This window comes from Geospiza fortis, unplaced genomic scaffold, assembly GCF_000277835.1.
Source record: "Geospiza fortis unplaced genomic scaffold, GeoFor_1.0 scaffold66, whole genome shotgun sequence".
NCBI lineage: Eukaryota > Metazoa > Chordata > Aves > Passeriformes > Thraupidae > Geospiza > Geospiza fortis.
The window spans coordinates 2840649-2857939 of record NW_005054312.1 but is presented as its reverse complement, the minus strand read 5'-3'; the positions used below and the strand labels follow the sequence as shown (position 1 = coordinate 2857939).

General features: G+C 37.5%; 1 protein-coding gene across 2 annotated transcripts in view; it reads left to right on the top strand.

Moving 5' to 3' along the window:
- Positions 1–422: 422 nt before the first annotated feature.
- CKAP5 (cytoskeleton associated protein 5) overlaps positions 423–17291 on the top strand; it is a 43426-nt gene continuing 26557 nt past the window's right edge. Inside the window, exons 1-17 of one of the 2 annotated variants that reach the window (XM_031055694.1) lie at positions 423–551; positions 1082–1275; positions 2379–2585; positions 5018–5189; positions 6111–6243; positions 6536–6639; positions 7010–7123; positions 7323–7427; positions 9987–10076; positions 10179–10343; positions 11132–11260; positions 12001–12183; positions 13095–13208; positions 14397–14508; positions 14981–14988; positions 15597–15680; positions 16227–16412. In XM_031055694.1, the coding sequence (XP_030911554.1) occupies positions 495–551; positions 1082–1275; positions 2379–2585; positions 5018–5189; positions 6111–6243; positions 6536–6639; positions 7010–7123; positions 7323–7427; positions 9987–10076; positions 10179–10343; positions 11132–11260; positions 12001–12183; positions 13095–13208; positions 14397–14508; positions 14981–14988; positions 15597–15680; positions 16227–16412 (2157 nt within the window). In that variant the 5' untranslated portion in view covers positions 423–494. Of the gene's footprint in view, positions 552–1081; positions 1276–2378; positions 2586–5017; positions 5190–6110; positions 6244–6535; positions 6640–7009; positions 7124–7322; positions 7428–9986; positions 10077–10178; positions 10344–11131; positions 11261–12000; positions 12184–13094; positions 13209–14396; positions 14509–14980; positions 14989–15585; positions 15681–16226; positions 16413–17291 lie in introns of both variants that reach the window. The other variant, XM_005419442.2, reaches the window with a different exon arrangement.

Sequence of the window (17291 nt, the reverse complement as noted above, 5' to 3'; positions counted from 1 at the left end):
TCCTCAAGCTTAGGTGAGGTAATATTCCACATACCTTTTCAGCTTACTAAAAGTTTTACCTATTGAGACTTGTAGTGTGAGAAATACTACAAATTGCACTGCTCTCTAATCTTTAATGGCTTCTGGTAATTTTCTAGAGCTAAAAAAAATAGTGGTCTGGTCTTCAAAGTGTGCATCTAAATATAATTGCAATCTCAGATTGCATATTAGCAATGAGATTTGCTACAGAACTGGGGAGTTGTATTGTTTTGGAATTTTTTTGTTGTTTTGGGATTTTTTGTGTGTGTTGTGGTTTTGGTTTTGTATGGGGTGTTTTTGGGGTTTTTTTTTTTTGGTTTTTTGGTTGGTTGGTTTTTTTTGGTTGGTTGGTTTGGTTTTATGTTTTTGTATTTTTAGGTATAAGTATGTATTCACTCAGTATTTATTTTTCTGTTTTCTAACTTTTCCTTATCTCCACAGAAATTACTGTAGTTATAGAGAGAACCTGATTTACAATGGGGGACGACAGTGAGTGGATGAAATTGCCCATTGATCAGAAATGTGAACATAAGGTAGGTGATCATGGATTTGGCTTGCTGCATATCTGTGCTCATGATGATTTTGTAGTGTTTCTGTATCTAAATACTCTGTAATTGGGTAATCTTGACAGCTGCATGGTGTGAGTATTAACAGATCTGAAACTGCATCAGCTCTATCCAACCTAGAGGCTGAATAACCTCTATTAAGCAGATTTTAGTAGCGTTATATGGCGTAAGCTTGTGTGCTGACAGATAAGTACACTCATTCACGTGGAGAAATTACTCATCTGTAGCTGAAACTGTGGGCTCCCACCTCCTCACTGGCGTTTGCTAGAACTTATGAAGAGCAGGGGAGAAGACTGGCATCTCTCTATCCAGATCATTCTTGGCGGGAGAAAAAGAAGTATTTTGTCCTGTTGCATGTCAGTCATATAGACACTGAAGAGAAATCTGCAGGTGCCAGCTTGCTGAGCATACTTTCAAATATGATTGAAGAGCTTTGTGAGATTGGTGAGTTAAGGTTGTAATAGCACAACATTTAAATGTCCAATTTCTGGTTCCAGCTATGGAAAGCCAGATTAAACGGTTATGAAGAAGCCCTAAAGCTCTTCCAGAAGATAGATGATGAAAAGAGTCCTGAATGGTCCAAGTATCTTGGATTGATAAAGAAATTTGTGACCGACTCCAATGCAGTGGCTCAGCTGAAAGGACTGGAAGCAGCGCTTGCTTATGTTGAAAATGCTCATGTAGCTGGGAAGTAAGTAGCCTTTTCTTGCTGCTCCTAGGCTGTTAAGACAGTTTAATGTGCCTCTCTGAGAAAAGCTGAAGCTGCATGTAAATTATGTAGTGACCACTATCAATTCTGATCTGTACTGTTAGAGCAGAACTTGCTTTCCAGTCTAGAGAACTTGCTGAATAGCAGGCTTTCCTTGTGGATGGCATCCATGTGCGTATTAACTTAACTTACTTGCAGTGTTCTAAAAAACTATTGAAGGCACTAGTAAAAATTTCTGAAATGGTGAAAAAAGTGAATCACTGATATGGTGGTGTGAGTGCTGTGAACTGGAGTCTCTGTTCTTGTTTGATTGAAACAATCTTATCTGTACAGGAGGGAGCCTTTTTTTTTTTTTTTTTGTAATTCATACATGAAATAAAATATAGTTATGTTTATGTGACATTGCATCCAGCATAACCAATATGAATCTTCATACTTGCCAATTTCTTCACTGGATGTGTTTTAGTACTTGCATGTTGCGTAACCCATGAAGTAGACCATACTCCTGAGGGTGAAATAAAAGCATGTAACAGGCCAGTTAGTCCACTTTGGTCCACTGACTCTGTGACCTGATGAAATGAGTAAAGTTCTTACTTAAAGCAAATAAACAAACCTAAAGCTTTGTTTAAAAAATCTAAAAACCTTGCACACTCTTCGATTAAAAAGTGGGGTGTCAATGATTTAGTTTATGTGAAGCTTGGAAGTATATGTGAAATACTGTGCTGGGATTATGTACTGATATGCTTAACATATTGCATATGTAATTCCAGGTCATGGCATTTATTTGTGAACCTCACCTAGAGAGTGTTAATACACTCTTGAGAATGTCTACTATTCGCTGGTGTAGTCTGATATTAGAATCATGTTGACTACGATCTGTGTTCTTTTATAAAACTAGATGATGAATCCATCCCTTAAAAAGGGTTATTTCCTTCCAGGTTGTCTTAGGATGTAGTCCCTTTTATGTGAAGGCTTGTTGGGTCTTAATCTGGATTTGGTGCTGTGTGTGTTGTTTTCCTGTGGATAATGATGTAGAACACTTAATTCACAAAATGTTCCGAAAGTAATACTCTCTCATCTTTCAGGACAACAGGAGAAGTAGCATCAGGAGTTGTAAATAAAGTGTTCAATCAGCCAAAGGCCAGAGCAAAAGAGCTGGGTGAAGATATATGTCTAATGTATATAGAAATTGAAAAAGGAGAGGCAATACAAGAAGAATTATTAAAGGGTCTGGACAACAAAAACCCAAAAATCATAGTAGCATGTATAGAGACACTGAGGAAAGCGCTAAGGTAAGCTTTTAGTTCATGGTGTTTTTTGTGGTTTTCTTTGCTTTTTCCTCACTCCAGCAATATGTGGAGTCTAATTTTATTGATGTCTTTAGCAGTCTCTTGTTATTGTTGAGTAGAATGCATCTTTCCTGAATTGGTATTTTTTGACAGCAACAGTTGACAACATCATGGGATTTGTTAGATGTGAGGGTTGTCTATGTTGTACTAGCCTCATCTGGATCTCTTTCATTCATGGTAATTGTTTACCAAACTTCCATTTTCCCAGCCTCTGAGAGAAGGGCAAGATTCCTGAGTCTTGTACCAGACTGTGAAGCTTCTCTTCTGAATATCTGTAATAAACTCATTGATGTGAAAACTAAAACATAGTTTAGGGTTTTTTTGTTTTGGTTTTTTTTAAACCACTGTTTTCCTCACTGATGTGAGCATGTTTAATTGGATACACAGTGTGTGTTTTTAGAAGAAAGGAAAAAAAAAAACAAGCTCATTGCACAGTAAGCTTCTATTGTCCATATAATAATTCCTTTATTGAAAAGAGACCTGCTAGTGCTCCCTAAAAATCAAATCAAATTTAAGAGGATGTAGTAGGCTTCAGTATTAGATTATTTTTTGGTTCCACATCAAGTTTGTTTGCTGCCTTTGAGCGAAAAATACTGGGGCTTTATGAAATTGTTATACTTGGTGTATATATAATTTACTGACCATTAGGGTTTTTTTTAAAGGAAACAGAAAATTTTGAAATTAATGGACAGAACAGTTCTTTCTGAATAAAGTAGCTCATGTGAAAACTCTATGATGTGTGTGGAGAGTGCCTTATGTTATATGGGTTTTAGAGAACTTACTGAGGCATACATAGAGATGATCCTTGTTAAACTGATTGTTTCAGGCTTTGGTAATATCAAAATAAAGCTTTGGGCTTAACACATTACCTGTGCCTCTGCTAAGTGAAACTACTGTCCTGTATTTAAGAATGTGTTTTAGATATTTTAATTTGCTTATCTGGTTAAATGTCCTTTTAACAGTGCAGTGTAGTTAAAAACCTGCATAACCTTCCTCAGTATCTTTCAACTAACTACTTCTGTAAAATGTGCCACATATGTTTTTTTTCTTACTTGCAGTATTTTATTATCTATGTGATGTTAAGATCAAATACTTGCATGCATCTCTGTAGGCTTAAACTCCATCTTCTGCTTCTGAGCTGTGTTGCTACTTAAATTTTTGTTATGCTTTGGTAGGCGTTCTGCATTGATAACAAAATTTTTCTGTGTTGTACCTAGGTGGGTAGCTTGAATGCATTACTAGTTTAATTTCTGGTGTTTTCTGTCTTGTGCTAAGGTTTCTGTTCTTTCTTGTTATATAAGTTAGATTATATGAATTAGATACAAACAGGTTTGCATAGGCATTTCTCCAAATATGCTCTCTTTTTAAGTCATGATAGAAAAATTGAATTATTGCGCAACTCATTTGTTCACATATTTAAATTGTGTTACTTCCAAGACCTGTTTTGAAGGTTTTATTCTGAGTGTTTTTTAAAATTGATGTGGAAATAAACTGATGCGCACTAGAATTTCTGGAAAGTGAGACACGTAGATTTTAGTTCTTGAGCAGCCTTTTTTGCTAGCTTTTTTATGTGGAACTTGAATTGGAGGGAACCATAAAAAAGTGTGATTGGTAGAAAGGTTAATTCAGAATTAAGAAGAAATGTTTCTGAATCAAAAAAAATATTGCTTTTGAGGTGGTTTATATATGATGCCTTAGTAACTACAGCAGTTAACTTTGCTATGAGTTTGAAAAGAAAGTTCTTGTGTTCTCATTTATCAGTGATTGGAATAGGAAGTTTTGTGTATTAAGTGGAACAGCCCATAGAATCTTCTGTGAAGGAAGGGTGGTTGGCTGAGGAAACCTGTTTTATGTGTTCCTTCAGTGGCACATATTTCAGCACGTATGTTTTCCGTGAAGATGACCCAAGCTCACTATAATTATCTGGTCCAACAAGTGGAAAAGTGACTAATGCTTTTACTGCAGCTTGTTTCCATGATAGACAAAGGAGATTCTATTCTGATTTAAAAAAAAAAAAAAGTAGGTCATACAAATTTTGGTCTAAGGACAGCTTCTTTCTTCTCTTTTGTCTTTTTTTCCTGCCGGCAAGGGAGCTGATTTAAACACTGGATTGGATTAAGTACTTTGAAGTAATTTGAGAGGCCTGATTTTGTAATTCCAAGCTGGGTGTGGAGGTTAATTTTGATAGGGCATATATTCTTTAAATTTTATGGTAGCATCTCAAAATATTATCTAGCTTAATGGTTTGAGTAAATGACAAAATCACTAAACGTGCACTGGAATACTTTCATAGACTGTTTTTTAAATAAATGACTTATTTGTGGATTGCTCCCTGTTCATGGACACTGATGCTATTCTGTGTGTTTCACTGTCAGTGAATTTGGTTCAAAGATAATCTCACTGAAGCCAATCATCAAAGTATTGCCAAAACTTTTTGAATCTCGAGAAAAGGCTGTTCGAGACGAAGCCAAGCTCCTTGCTGTGGAAATTTACCGTTGGATAAGGGATGCTTTGAGACCTCCATTGCAGAACATAAATTCTGTTCAGGTAGGCAGGAAGTATTTCTGTATCCAAACATTTCATGCTCATCCTCCCTGATTCTGTGATGTTGGGCATTCTTAAAGCCAAAACTGGAATGTGTTTTTTTAGCTCCATTTAACTTTATCCAAAATAATGGTCACTCCTAGTTGTTTGTAAGGAAATCGTAACAGTGGTTGCTCTGAACATACATGAAGTTGTGGGGTGAAGCTTCATATTGGAACTGAGGATGGCAGTTGAGCAGTAGAATGTAGCAGAATGGTTGTCCTTATAATAAAGACCCTTGCACTTGAAAGTCTTCAAGTCAATAACTGTTATCCTAAGTTTTCTTTTTTTCTGAAGTTTTTTCCTCTGTGCATCCCTTCATATTTATTCTGATGATGCTCAGGATGGGACTGTTTCCCTTCAGGAAGTGGCCTTGAATTATGATAGATAGACTATTTCATCATTTTAAAACTTTGCAAATTATGCATCCTTTCCTCCTACCCACTTGAGTTAATTATGTTCAGGTGAAAAGCAGTAGCTAGCTTTAAAAGGGCATGGTTAAAAAAAACCAAACTGTTTCATCAAATGCAGCTCAGCATGTTTGTTTCATCTTAGTTTTACTGTGTAATAATAGCATGGCTGTAAAGGAAAGCTTCCTTCATGCTCAGCCATTTTAATTCAAAGTCTACAGAGGGGCCACGCCATTCTGACTGTTCTACTGTTTGTTCTTATGTAAATGCTTTGCAGTAATGTTCTCTTCTTTGACTAAGTATATCCACAGACTTCTGAACAGTGAATGTGAAGTCACTCCTTTAGTGGCAGAAAAAAGATAGTAGTGAAATGTAGTGCTGTCTTGGCTTTGAAATGGGAAAACTGTAGTGGCTTGCTTGTCTTGGAGTATGTCCACAATGTCTCTGATACAATGATTCCTTTCCCTTTTGGCAGCTAAAAGAGCTGGAAGAAGAATGGATCAAAGTGTCATCAGCTGCTCCTAAGCAGACCAGGTTCCTGCGCTCCCAACAGGAGCTGAAAGCAAAATTTGAGCAGCAGCAGGGACTTGGAGGAGATGCAGATGGAGGTAAACTATTTAATCTCTGAACTCTATACTCTGTTGGCAAGTATATTGTATATAGTTGGTGAAGGAATGCATTAAATTGTAAAGAAGCTTTTACTCAAGCTGGTGCAAAATGTGGAGTGCGCTACATAAGAAGAAAATGTGTCTGAGGCAGAAACTATATGAAAGAGTATCTGTCTTTTGAAATAGCAAGTTCACAACTGCTGATAGCACTTTCTAAGCAACGAGCCTTCGGTGGTGCTCTAGTCAAAATTTTGTGTCACTCTGCTTACATATTTCCCTCTCCTGGTTGCAGGAGATGATGATGAGGAAGAGGCGGTACCACAAGTAGATGCATATGAGTTGCTTGAAGCTGTAGAAATTCTCTCCAAGCTTCCCAAAGACTTCTATGAGAAAATAGTAAGCATAAACTTAAATACTACCTGTTAATTCTTTGTATAGCTGATGAGTCTTATGACTTATGGGCAATTCTGCAATGTGTGCTTTAGTGCCACCTGGATAATAACAAACTAGAGTTACTGACATGCGGGCTATCATAAATAAGTTTTAAAGTTGAACTTAGCAGCAAAAAGCTGTAATTTTAAGGGGCTGAGGTATGTCCTGGGAAAGGACTGTATTTCATATTTCACTGCAGTTACTGATGCTGAACTGCAGGGAGACCTTGGTTTTCTCAGGATGGAATAAAGGTTTTTAATCTAAGGTCTGTGGCAAGTATGCTTCTCTAGAACTGTTTCTGTTTATAGATTAATGTAAATTATTTGCTTTGCAGGAAGCAAAAAAATGGCAAGAAAGGAAAGAGGCTCTAGAGGCTGTTGAACTGCTAGTGAAAAATCCCAAGCTGGAATCAGGAGACTATGCAGACTTGGTGAAAGCTCTCAAAAAGGTACTAAATAAAACTCAGAGTGCACATATAATTTAATATTTTTATAATTTATTTGTATGATAGTTTAAAAGTTACAGTTGATATAATACTCACAAGTAGAAAATTAGTAAATGGAACAGTTGTGGAAATAACCCAATCTGTGGCCCACTGATTATTGTAAGAAATTCTTCCATTTCTCTGAAACTGATTTTCTCTTCAGGTTGTTGGAAAGGATACAAATGTTATGTTAGTTGCTTTGGCTGCCAAATGCCTTGCTGGACTAGCTACAGGCCTCCGAAAGAAATTTGGACAGTATGCAGGGCATGTAAGTAAGAGTATGTACTTTTTTCCTGATTTTATTCATGCTGGAGACCTTTTTTCCCTTTCCCTTTTCCCTGTCAAGCCTTGGTATTTATCAAAGGTGTTCTTTGTACAATTATGAATGCTTACCAACCCCTTAAAAGAGTAAGTATTGAAATACTTGCCTAGATCTTTCTAGCTCAAGTTTGAAAGGACCTTTTTCATTCATATTCAGCAATATGAAACTTTCTGTTGCAATATAAATCTTCTGTACTAAGAAAATTGAATTGTTCTGCTGTTAAATGAACTTTATTTACATTACCTTGTCCTAGAGATACCCCTACAGGAATGCATTTGTAGGCCACAATGGAAAAAACAGTTTCTAAATCAGAGTTGTTCTTAGCACCTCCATGGTGTATGCTTTATATTGGTTGGTTGGGTTTTTTGAATGTTGGGGGATGGTAGGTGGTGGGTGTTCTGTTTCCTTGTTGCCTGGGTTTTGTGGGGCTTTTTGTCTACCTTAAATAGCAAAAAATTCTGAAACTTTTGGTACCAAAATGTTCTGGTGCTCCAGTTGAGTGCTGTTTGTTCTCTCCTATGGTGCTCTTCTCTTACCAGTAGCTAATATCAGGGAATACAGGGAAGCTTAACCAGTATATGGAAGCAAAGAGAGCTTTTAATAAGTTGCAATTCTCACTCATTTCTCAAGCCTGTGTCACTGTGTTCTTTAAGCTGCTCAGTCAAATTTTTTGTGTGATACTCAAGAGTAATAGAGAACTGATGTGCCTGACTGCCAGTAGTGTTGTCTCTGAATTGGGAAGTTGCTGAATCTCACTGCTTCAGAAACATTCAGGTCTCTTGAACTCTGAACAACAGTTTGGACAGTCACTTTCATTCTGAAAGCTGTCTGTAGCTACAAAAATCATTCTGGTATCTGTTTTATAATTGATTTCTAAAGGTTAACCCTTATAGCTACAGAGTCACTGTTGAAAAAGCCAAGCGTCTAAAACAAGGGTGTAGCTCTGTAGTTGCCAAGGAAATGGCATTGAGAAGATGACTTTTTCAGTAGTGTAATGGCAGCTCTGAATTGCATAATCTCAGTACTCATTTTAGCAGTTCACTTGATTTGTTTGCTGGATTTATTTACTTGTGAGGAAGATGCAGACTTCTCCTGAGAGTGGGCATTGAAGTGTTATAAAACAGAATTGTTGCTAGAATTGTATGATTATAAACTCTGTTACTTAAATATAGGACTGCAATGCTAGTCTGCAGTCTGTGTTCCAACAATAGTAGTGAAATCATGCATAGAATCATAGTCCTCACTGTAATTGAGTACATGTATGCCACCTTCACCTCTGACTGCATTTGTACCCCTGGACTAATTTTTCTTCTTCCCTTCTCACATGGGCTGTGGTTTCTAACTTCCATGTTATAAAATGCTCATTTTGCCTGTCAGTATTTTCTAAAACAGAGGTTTAATGATTTTAAATATCTCCTCCTTATGACTTTGTTCTCTGTGGGGTGTAGGGGTATCTAGCACCTGCAGTTGCATGTATAATGGTCTTTGTGGTGCCATCTGTATTATCTGCAGGTTTTTTGAGTGTTGAAGTCTGTGAACTGGGAATTTGGAGGTTGCAGCCCAAGATAGCACCTGAGCCTCAGTCACAGTATGTCACAAGTGGTTGGGATCCCATAGTGAGCTTCAGAGTAGAAAGCAAATCTATTTTTTGTTATGCAAGAGCATATAACTTCCTGTAAAGTATTTGACTGCTTCCAAACTCTGAACTCTTATGTTTATGAAAATCTTGAAAATAGCCTGCTTTCCACAGTTAAGATCAGCATGTTTCTGGCTCAGTGACAGAAGTCCTTACTCTTACAGAACCCATACTAAAATGGACTTGTTCATATTACTGACACATGTGCAGTGTAATTATTTTTACCTTTTTTCCCCTTGAATATTTTATTTGTTTGGTTTTCTTAGCAGTGACTGTCTGAGCACCTAGACTAGGTAGAAATTGCTGTCAAATTTCAGTATGACATAGTTTACTGTCAGATGTGATTTTTCAAGATGGTAGATCTGAAAAATATTGCTGCAGAGAGGATTCTAGTTGCTTTAGAATCTTGATCTTGTCAGCTGCAGATCACATGAGGACTTCCTTAATGAGCCATGCTTAGCGCTGTCAGAAAGCTGGGAAAGAGGGGACAGGTTAAATTCCTTCTTGGATTCTTAGAATGCAACAGCACAGCACCCTTTAAGTTGTGAAATTGTTCATTTCCATTCTATTACTCTGTATTCCAGTATAATTCCATAATATGTAATTATGTGAACTTTGAACTTGTAGGTCTGCCTTTTGTTTTGAAATTGTTTAAAAATCTGTATTTGTTAATAGAGTGAGTAGGATGAGTTTAATGTTGGAAAACAGCAAGAATAAACTAGTTCAGACTGTTATTGTGTAATTCTGGAGGGGTACAGCGGAGATGTTTGAATCACTGGCTTCTCCGCAAAGTAGAGTGGGGCAGACTATCAGGTTTTCCAGTTATATTAGTGAAGAGGGATTTGACATTTTTGTTCCCTTTTCCATAGGTTGTTCCAACAATCCTGGAGAAATTCAAAGAGAAGAAGCCCCAGGTAGTGCAGGCACTGCAGGAGGCCATTGATGCAATCTTTCTTACAGTAAGTAAGAGTGAAAATTTCCCCACTGTCTGAGAATTGGTCTTGAACTTTGATTTGCTTTTCTCTTTACTGAAATAATGACTTTTTTATTCAACGCTGTAGACCACATTGCAGAACATAAGTGAAGATATTTTGGCAGTCATGGACAACAAAAACCCAACAATTAAGCAACAAACATCCCTTTTCATTGCAAGAAGCTTCCGACACTGCACACCTTCTACTCTGCCAAAAAGCCTGTTAAAACCTTTCTGTGCTGCACTTCTCAAGGTAAAGCAGAAGGAATTGATGCTTCTCTGGCATTGACTTGAGCACTGTTGTTGTGAAGCCTTGGATTGTTTGGGGAGAAAGACCTGAAAGTAGCGCAGAGATCAAAGAGTTCTTGTGTGTTATGTAGCCCTCAGAGTCAGTTTTTGGCTGATGTCCAACTTGAAGGTGACTGTCATTCAGGGGAACAGTTTGGTTTCCTTTATCTTTGCTTTTTTGAAGCTGTAGACTCACTAAGTTTGTAGTAGATTAGGACAGTGATTTACAACTATTATCCCAGACCCTGTCACTTGCATCTTGCACACATCTCTAAGTTTTTGTTGGAATGCTGTTGTTTCCTATGGATAAAAGAACAACCATCATTGAGTCATACACGGCAGTGGCACTAGAGCATTTATCAATGTAAATAATAATGATGTATACTTTTTTTCTTATTGCAAACAGCCCTTTCCTTGGTCTAGGCAATATCCCTGGCTTTAAAAATTGAGATTATGACAAGATTACAGAACTTTAAACTCTTTATAAACTTTCATGATGTTTAAAGCATGAATGTTCAACCTCTTCTTGTGGAAAAAAAAAACAAAGATGAGAAAATGGCTGTATCTGAGAAAAAGTAGACTTGGTCAATATATAGGAAAACAGAAGTGTAAAACAACCTTTCTCTTTCTGCAGTGGAATGTCAAGGATTGCTCTGTACTAGATTTAGATTCTAAATAAGGGGAGGGGATTTGTATAGAATATGTTCAGACATGAGCTACAAGTCACATGACATAAGTTGTCTTTCTCTGTAGCATATCAATGATTCTGCACCTGAAGTAAGAGATGCTGGGTTTGAAGCATTAGGCACTGCCTTGAAAGTAGCTGGAGAGAAAGCTGTGAATCCATTTCTAGCAGATGTGGACAAACTAAAGCTTGATCGGGTGAGTATTATAAATGTTGTAAAAAAGCCTCCATTTATCCATTTAAGATGCATCTTAGGCTAGAGAAGGTTGCTTTAGTGTAGTTAATTTCACCACAGATTTTTGAATATGTATTTTTTAATTAAATATTACCGATGTTGCAGGGAATCTGAAAATCTCTTGATTCTTACATAAAGTATCTGGCTGTACTATCTGTGAGGTGGGTTGTGAGATTTAGTTGTGGTTTTGGTTGGTGGTAATATGGAGTGTTTTTTTTAACACTTCATTGTCTGAAACAAGCTTTTAGGTCACAACCATATGGTCTAATTTTGTATTACTAGATAGGATTTGGTATTAAAGACTTACTTCCCAACAACAAAGTTGTTATACTTTTGCATAAGCTGGCAGGTATGTTGACTGAATGAACTTTATAATTTGAGGTGTTCAGACTTAGTCTTCGAGCATCTATGAGTATCCCTAGGATGTCAATGTTTTCTTAGTATATAAATGCACTTCATTTTGAACTAGGAGAATTATTTTGGCAATACAGTGATGGTTGATGCCACTGACTGGTTAACCTTATTATTGAAGGAACACCAGATAACAAAGTCTTGGAAAGCAACCAACCTAAACCCTTCACATTTTTTCCACGGTAGTCAAGTTTGAGCCACTGCTGGTAAAGGGACACTGTGCATCCAATTGTGGTAGCTAAATAGCTTCTTTCTACCCCCACCTTTTTTTTCCCCCCCTCTGCTTGGCAGATTAAAGAGTGTGCTGAAAAGGTAGAATTGGTTTATGGGAAAAAAGCAGGAGGAGCAGCTGAGAAAAAAGAAGGCAAGCCTATTACTGGAAAGACCACTGCTCTTCCAGGACCTGCAGGAGATAAAGAAACAAAAGATGCAGCAACCAAACCAGGACCACTGAAAAAAGCATCTGCGGCAAAGGTGAGAGGCTGTCTGACAATCAGCTGTCTGCGATTGTATGAAATAGTTACTTACTGCAGATCAAAGGTGGCCTGTTTGAACATATGCCTCCACTGAGCTATCACTGTCCTTTTGCAGGAGTAGGGGAGCCTAACAGCAAAAGGAATCTGTGACTTTCTGGGAATGTAATCAAATCTCAATTTTTAATGATACAAACAGTCTTGTCACTTACGTCTTAATACCAGATATTGATTTTGAAATAGTGATAAAAGACTGGAGACATGCAGAGAAGCCTCAGATGTTGTAACATTGATGTGGTCTGTGATATAATACTTGGCTGAAGTCAACATTTCTTGGAACTAGCAAGTTTACTAATTAAGTATCAGATATTTTTTCATCATTGTTTTTAGTTTGTTCCTTTGTATATTCTGAAGTAATTTGAACTATTAGCCTGTATTTCTTTAATATTATTCTTTGGATTTTAAAAATTTATTGCAGTAGGTAGTCTTTGTAACATGCTACTTAGTTCTTCAAGTGGGATACCTGTGATTCGAAGAATAGATAAAATTTTGAAATCTATTGGTATTCAGATAACCTGAGAAAGAGACACCAGTCACAAGTTTAGTATCTAACCAGTATCCATAGGAAAACATACAGATTAAGTAATTATTTCCTGGACTTTTACAAATACATCATTCCTTCCTTCCCTCATCTTCCATTGTCCTGTTATATTTTGTAAAACCTGTAGTCTAAAAGCAATATATAATTAAATAAGCTCTAATTTACCTCTGCCTGCAGTTCTTATGCTGTCAGAGATACACGTTTTTTTGGCATTAGAATACAGAAGTGTGGTATAGGAAAGACAGCAGTTCTTTTGATATGTGAGCTAGAGACCTATTTGATGTTGGCTAACTTGTCCATTTACTTTCTAGGCTGGGGTCCCACCAAAGAAAGGCAAACCAGCTACAGCTGCAGGTACAGGAGGTGCTGGGCCTAAAGGCAAGAAGGGTCCTGAGACCAAAGAAATCTTTGAGTCGGAGCTCTCTGTGAGTATTCTGCTATTCTCTAAAATACAAAGCCCTCTGTAACCAAAGGTTGCAGCTTTGGTTAGTCAGTTCTTCAGGTACTACAGAATTTTTCATGGAGGTTGTTTGTTTTTGTTAGGAGAAGGGAAAGCAGTATGTATAAATTGGTAACTGGTGAAATGGGATTTTGGTAAATACACCTGTTCTTCAGGCTGTGGTTGGCACCAGGCCATTTAAAACAGTAAGCAATAAATCACGCTTATACCCTTATAACAGGGTATATTTTTTTCCCTGAAGTAGGAAGAAATTTAAAAAACAGTGATACTTCATATGTAATTTAGGACACATGATTTGCTGAAGGAGTCTGGTATTAAAAGCCTGAGAATGCATTATTCTGGAGTTTACATTGGAATCTGAAGTGAAATCAAGTAGTAATTAAATGAACTAACATGTTTGTGCTGTTCATAGCAAGTTACATTTCAAAAAACTTACTGAATTCTGCATGTTAGCTGACCATCTACCTACTTTCTTGGTTGGGAACCAGGTAAACTCAGATATCTGTGGCTTAAACAGTAAAAAAAGCTATTAAAGCTTTGCTGGGTGTATCTGCAGGTTTTTTGGACTGTCAGTCCAAACCATAGTTATATTTGGAGTGTTGCTTACAGTGAATAATTTCTATTGTGTATCCAGCTTATATTGTTAGTTATACAGTAGAAAATGAGAATACAGTTCCTGAAGGCGATGCAGACACCAGTGAAACAAGGAAAGTTTTTATCACTAAATAAACTTCATTTTCCGTTTTGCTAAAATGGAGACAAGACCTGTCTGCTCTCATCAACTTCTGAATCGTTGTCATCAGTGTTTATTTAGATTTCATCCAAAATTACGTTGCAAATTTTAGGTTACCTCTGCTTGATTCTTTAAGCAGATAGTTGGTATTCAAGATTATTTTTGACTGTCTGCACAGTTTCTCATACTTTCCAGAGATTACTTTTCTGTTGCAGTGCAATTTTAGCAGCTTTCTAAACCCATAAGAACCCTAAACCACAATCCATACTAAAATCTTTCAATCTACAACAGAACCCTTTTCCTGTTTTGTAAATGCACCACAGTACGGGGGTCAGTCCAGTATATCACCTGTCCTTAAGGTTGCTGCCCTTCTCTGAAGGGATCCAGTGGAGTGTTAACCTTGTTCTGATCTGGCTGCAGATAGAAGTATGTGAAGAGAAAGCTGCTGCTGTCCTTCCAGCTTCTTGTATCCAGCAGTTGGACAGTGGTAACTGGAAAGAGAGGCTTGCTTGCATGGAGGAGAAAACAAGCAGTAATTTCTTCAGCTCTCTTGGCCTGATAAGTCTCCTGAAATACTTACTAGTAGTAGTTGTATGTCAGCACTTCAGATGGATCAAATATTAAACAATACTTGAAAAAGCCAAATGGCTTATATACTTTAAAATCCATGACAGTGGTGGAGTAAGTATTTTACTTTAATGTAGACAGTTGTGCTTTTGTCAAAAATAGTTGTATTTTGATTGAGGATACTTAGAGGTATTTTTAAAACTCCAAGTAATTGTAAAGCTTGATCTCAAAGGTAGCTAGATTTAAACAAAAGGTTTTGCAACAACTAAGCCCGATCTATTGCAAAGAAGTGCCTGCTGTTTGTGTGTTAGGCAGCAATTCATTATAATCAACTGTTTACCAGTTGAAATTTTTAGTTTAGAGGCTTATCCAGTACTAGCAGTCTTCACAGCTAGTGGAAAGTACTTCATGTAGTCACAGACAAAAAAAAGCCTCAGCTGTAGATGTACAAGCAGTTCATACCATGACACCAGTACAGTAATGACTGAGCTTTTAGTATTTTAGTGGGAAAAGTGACGAACTTCAGTTGGGAAATGGTGACTGGCTGCATTGAAATGCTGCTGCAGAAGCCTGCTTTATTAAAATGTTGCCATTTCAATTGAATGATTAACAGCTAAACTCCAGTAATTTAGATCATATTCAGGATTAATCTCTGCTGTGTAGTCAACAGTCTGACATGAAAGCTGCATAATATACTTCATCTTAATAACAAAAGCAGCTTTTTGAGGGGCAGGTAGGCTGTTCCTGGATTTTGTTTGTTTGTTTTTAATTAAGCGTTAAATTCCTAGGGTTGGAATGGCCAATAGTGGTTGTTAAGGATATTTGTTAAAGAACATTAAAGGAGTAGTGATGTGAATCTGTAGGTTAAATGTTGGTTCAGTACCTTAGACTCCTTGTAAAAATTGCTCTTCAGGTAAATTATTATGCTGAGACGTTCTCTAATTTAATTCAGTATTAAGAAAATACTTTGAGGACAGTTAAGAACTTCTGTTTGAGTTTTGTATAATTTGTGACCCACTGGCTAACTTAATGTTTATCTTTTAGGCTGTTGAGCTTATGGAAAGAAGTGAAATGCCTTGCCAAGCCCTAGTAAGAATGCTGGCCAAGAAACCTGGTTGGAAGGAAACAAATTTTCAGGTAATGTATTATCCTTGAGTAACTAAATAGTCCATTTTTGTTAATGTAAAGCAGCTTCCATCTAAAAGGCTGTAAGTGCACATGTCACCGTGGCCACAGTTCTGTCTGTAATCAGTGAATAAATAAACTCTCAAATTGGATTTTATTTCTGTTGAGAGTTGAGACTCTAGATGTCATCTAAGGGATCTAAAGGTTGTCTTTAGATATATATGTAAGCATGTGTGTGTATATAAGTTCTAAAAGTAGATAATGGCAGCCCAGTATTAATGGTTGTGTGTGTATATATATAATAGTTTGTATTTGTGTGTGTACACAGTTTTTGTGTATGGTCACGCAAAACACCTGTGTGTGTACAAAATATCTGTGTGCATAAATACTTCTAGATATTCAAATGTGTGTATATATATGCAAATACAAATTTTGTCCATATGGTAGTATTTACCCACATATAGTTCTTATAGGTATCTATAGATATCTAGAATGATAAAAATTAGTCTAAAATAAACGAACACATGAGTAACTTTCTTGCTGTTTTGGACATTGCAGGTGATGCAGATGAAACTGCATATAGTTGCATTAATTGCACAGAAAGGAAACTTCTCCAAAACTTCAGCACAGGTTGTGCTGGATGGTCTTGTAGACAAGGTTGGTGATGTGAAATGTGGAACTAATGCAAAAGAGGCCATGACAGCAATAGCAGAAGCGTGTCAGTTGCCATGGACTGCTGAGCAGGTGAGTGAGCAGCAAAGGTATTCTTTCAGTAAATAATATCTGAAATAATATGTAGGGCGTCCTTTCAGTCTGAGAAGTAAATCCCAAATCTTTGATTTTTCTCTTTTGCATGAAAGTGATTTGTCTGCTCTCAAGATGCTTCCTGAGGCAGAAGTTATATATATTTTCCTCTAAAGTTGAAAATAGAATCATAGGATGGTTTGAGTTGGAAGAGGCCTTAAAGATCATCTAGGTCCTCCCCCCAGACCCTAGGCAGGGATGCCTTCTGCTAGCTCAAAGCCCCATCCACCCTGGCCTTGAACATTCCCAGGAGTGGGACAGCCGCAACTCCTCTTTCAGTTCAGACCCTTTCCTCTTTGTCCAACCGCTGTATGCACTTTTCAGAAGTTTTCTTGGAGGCCTCCTTGAAGTACTAAAGAGCCACAAGAAGATCACCCTAGAGCCTTATCCATGCTGAAAAATTCCAATTCCGTCAGCCTTCCCTCATAGGAGAGGTGCTCCATCCTTTAAATCGTGGTGGCCCTCTTCTGTATTCATTCAAACAGATCCATGTCCTTCCTGTGTTGAATGCCCCAGAACTGGATGCAGCACTGCTGGTGGGGTCTCACAAGAGCAGAAGAGAGGGAATTCCCTGAGAATCCAGCACTCTGCTGGCCACAGTGCTTTTGGTGCAGCCCAGAACACTGTTGGCTTTCTGGGCTGTGAGTGTGCATTGCTGGGTCGTGTCCAGCCTCCTTGGAGGGGCTGGATGCTCTCTCTTGCACACGCTCTCTCTCCACTCATTCCCCAGCCTGTGTTGATACCAAGAGTTGCCCTGGCCCAGGTGGAACACCTTGGCTTGTTGAATCTTCTCAGGTTTCCATGAGCTCACTTCTCAAG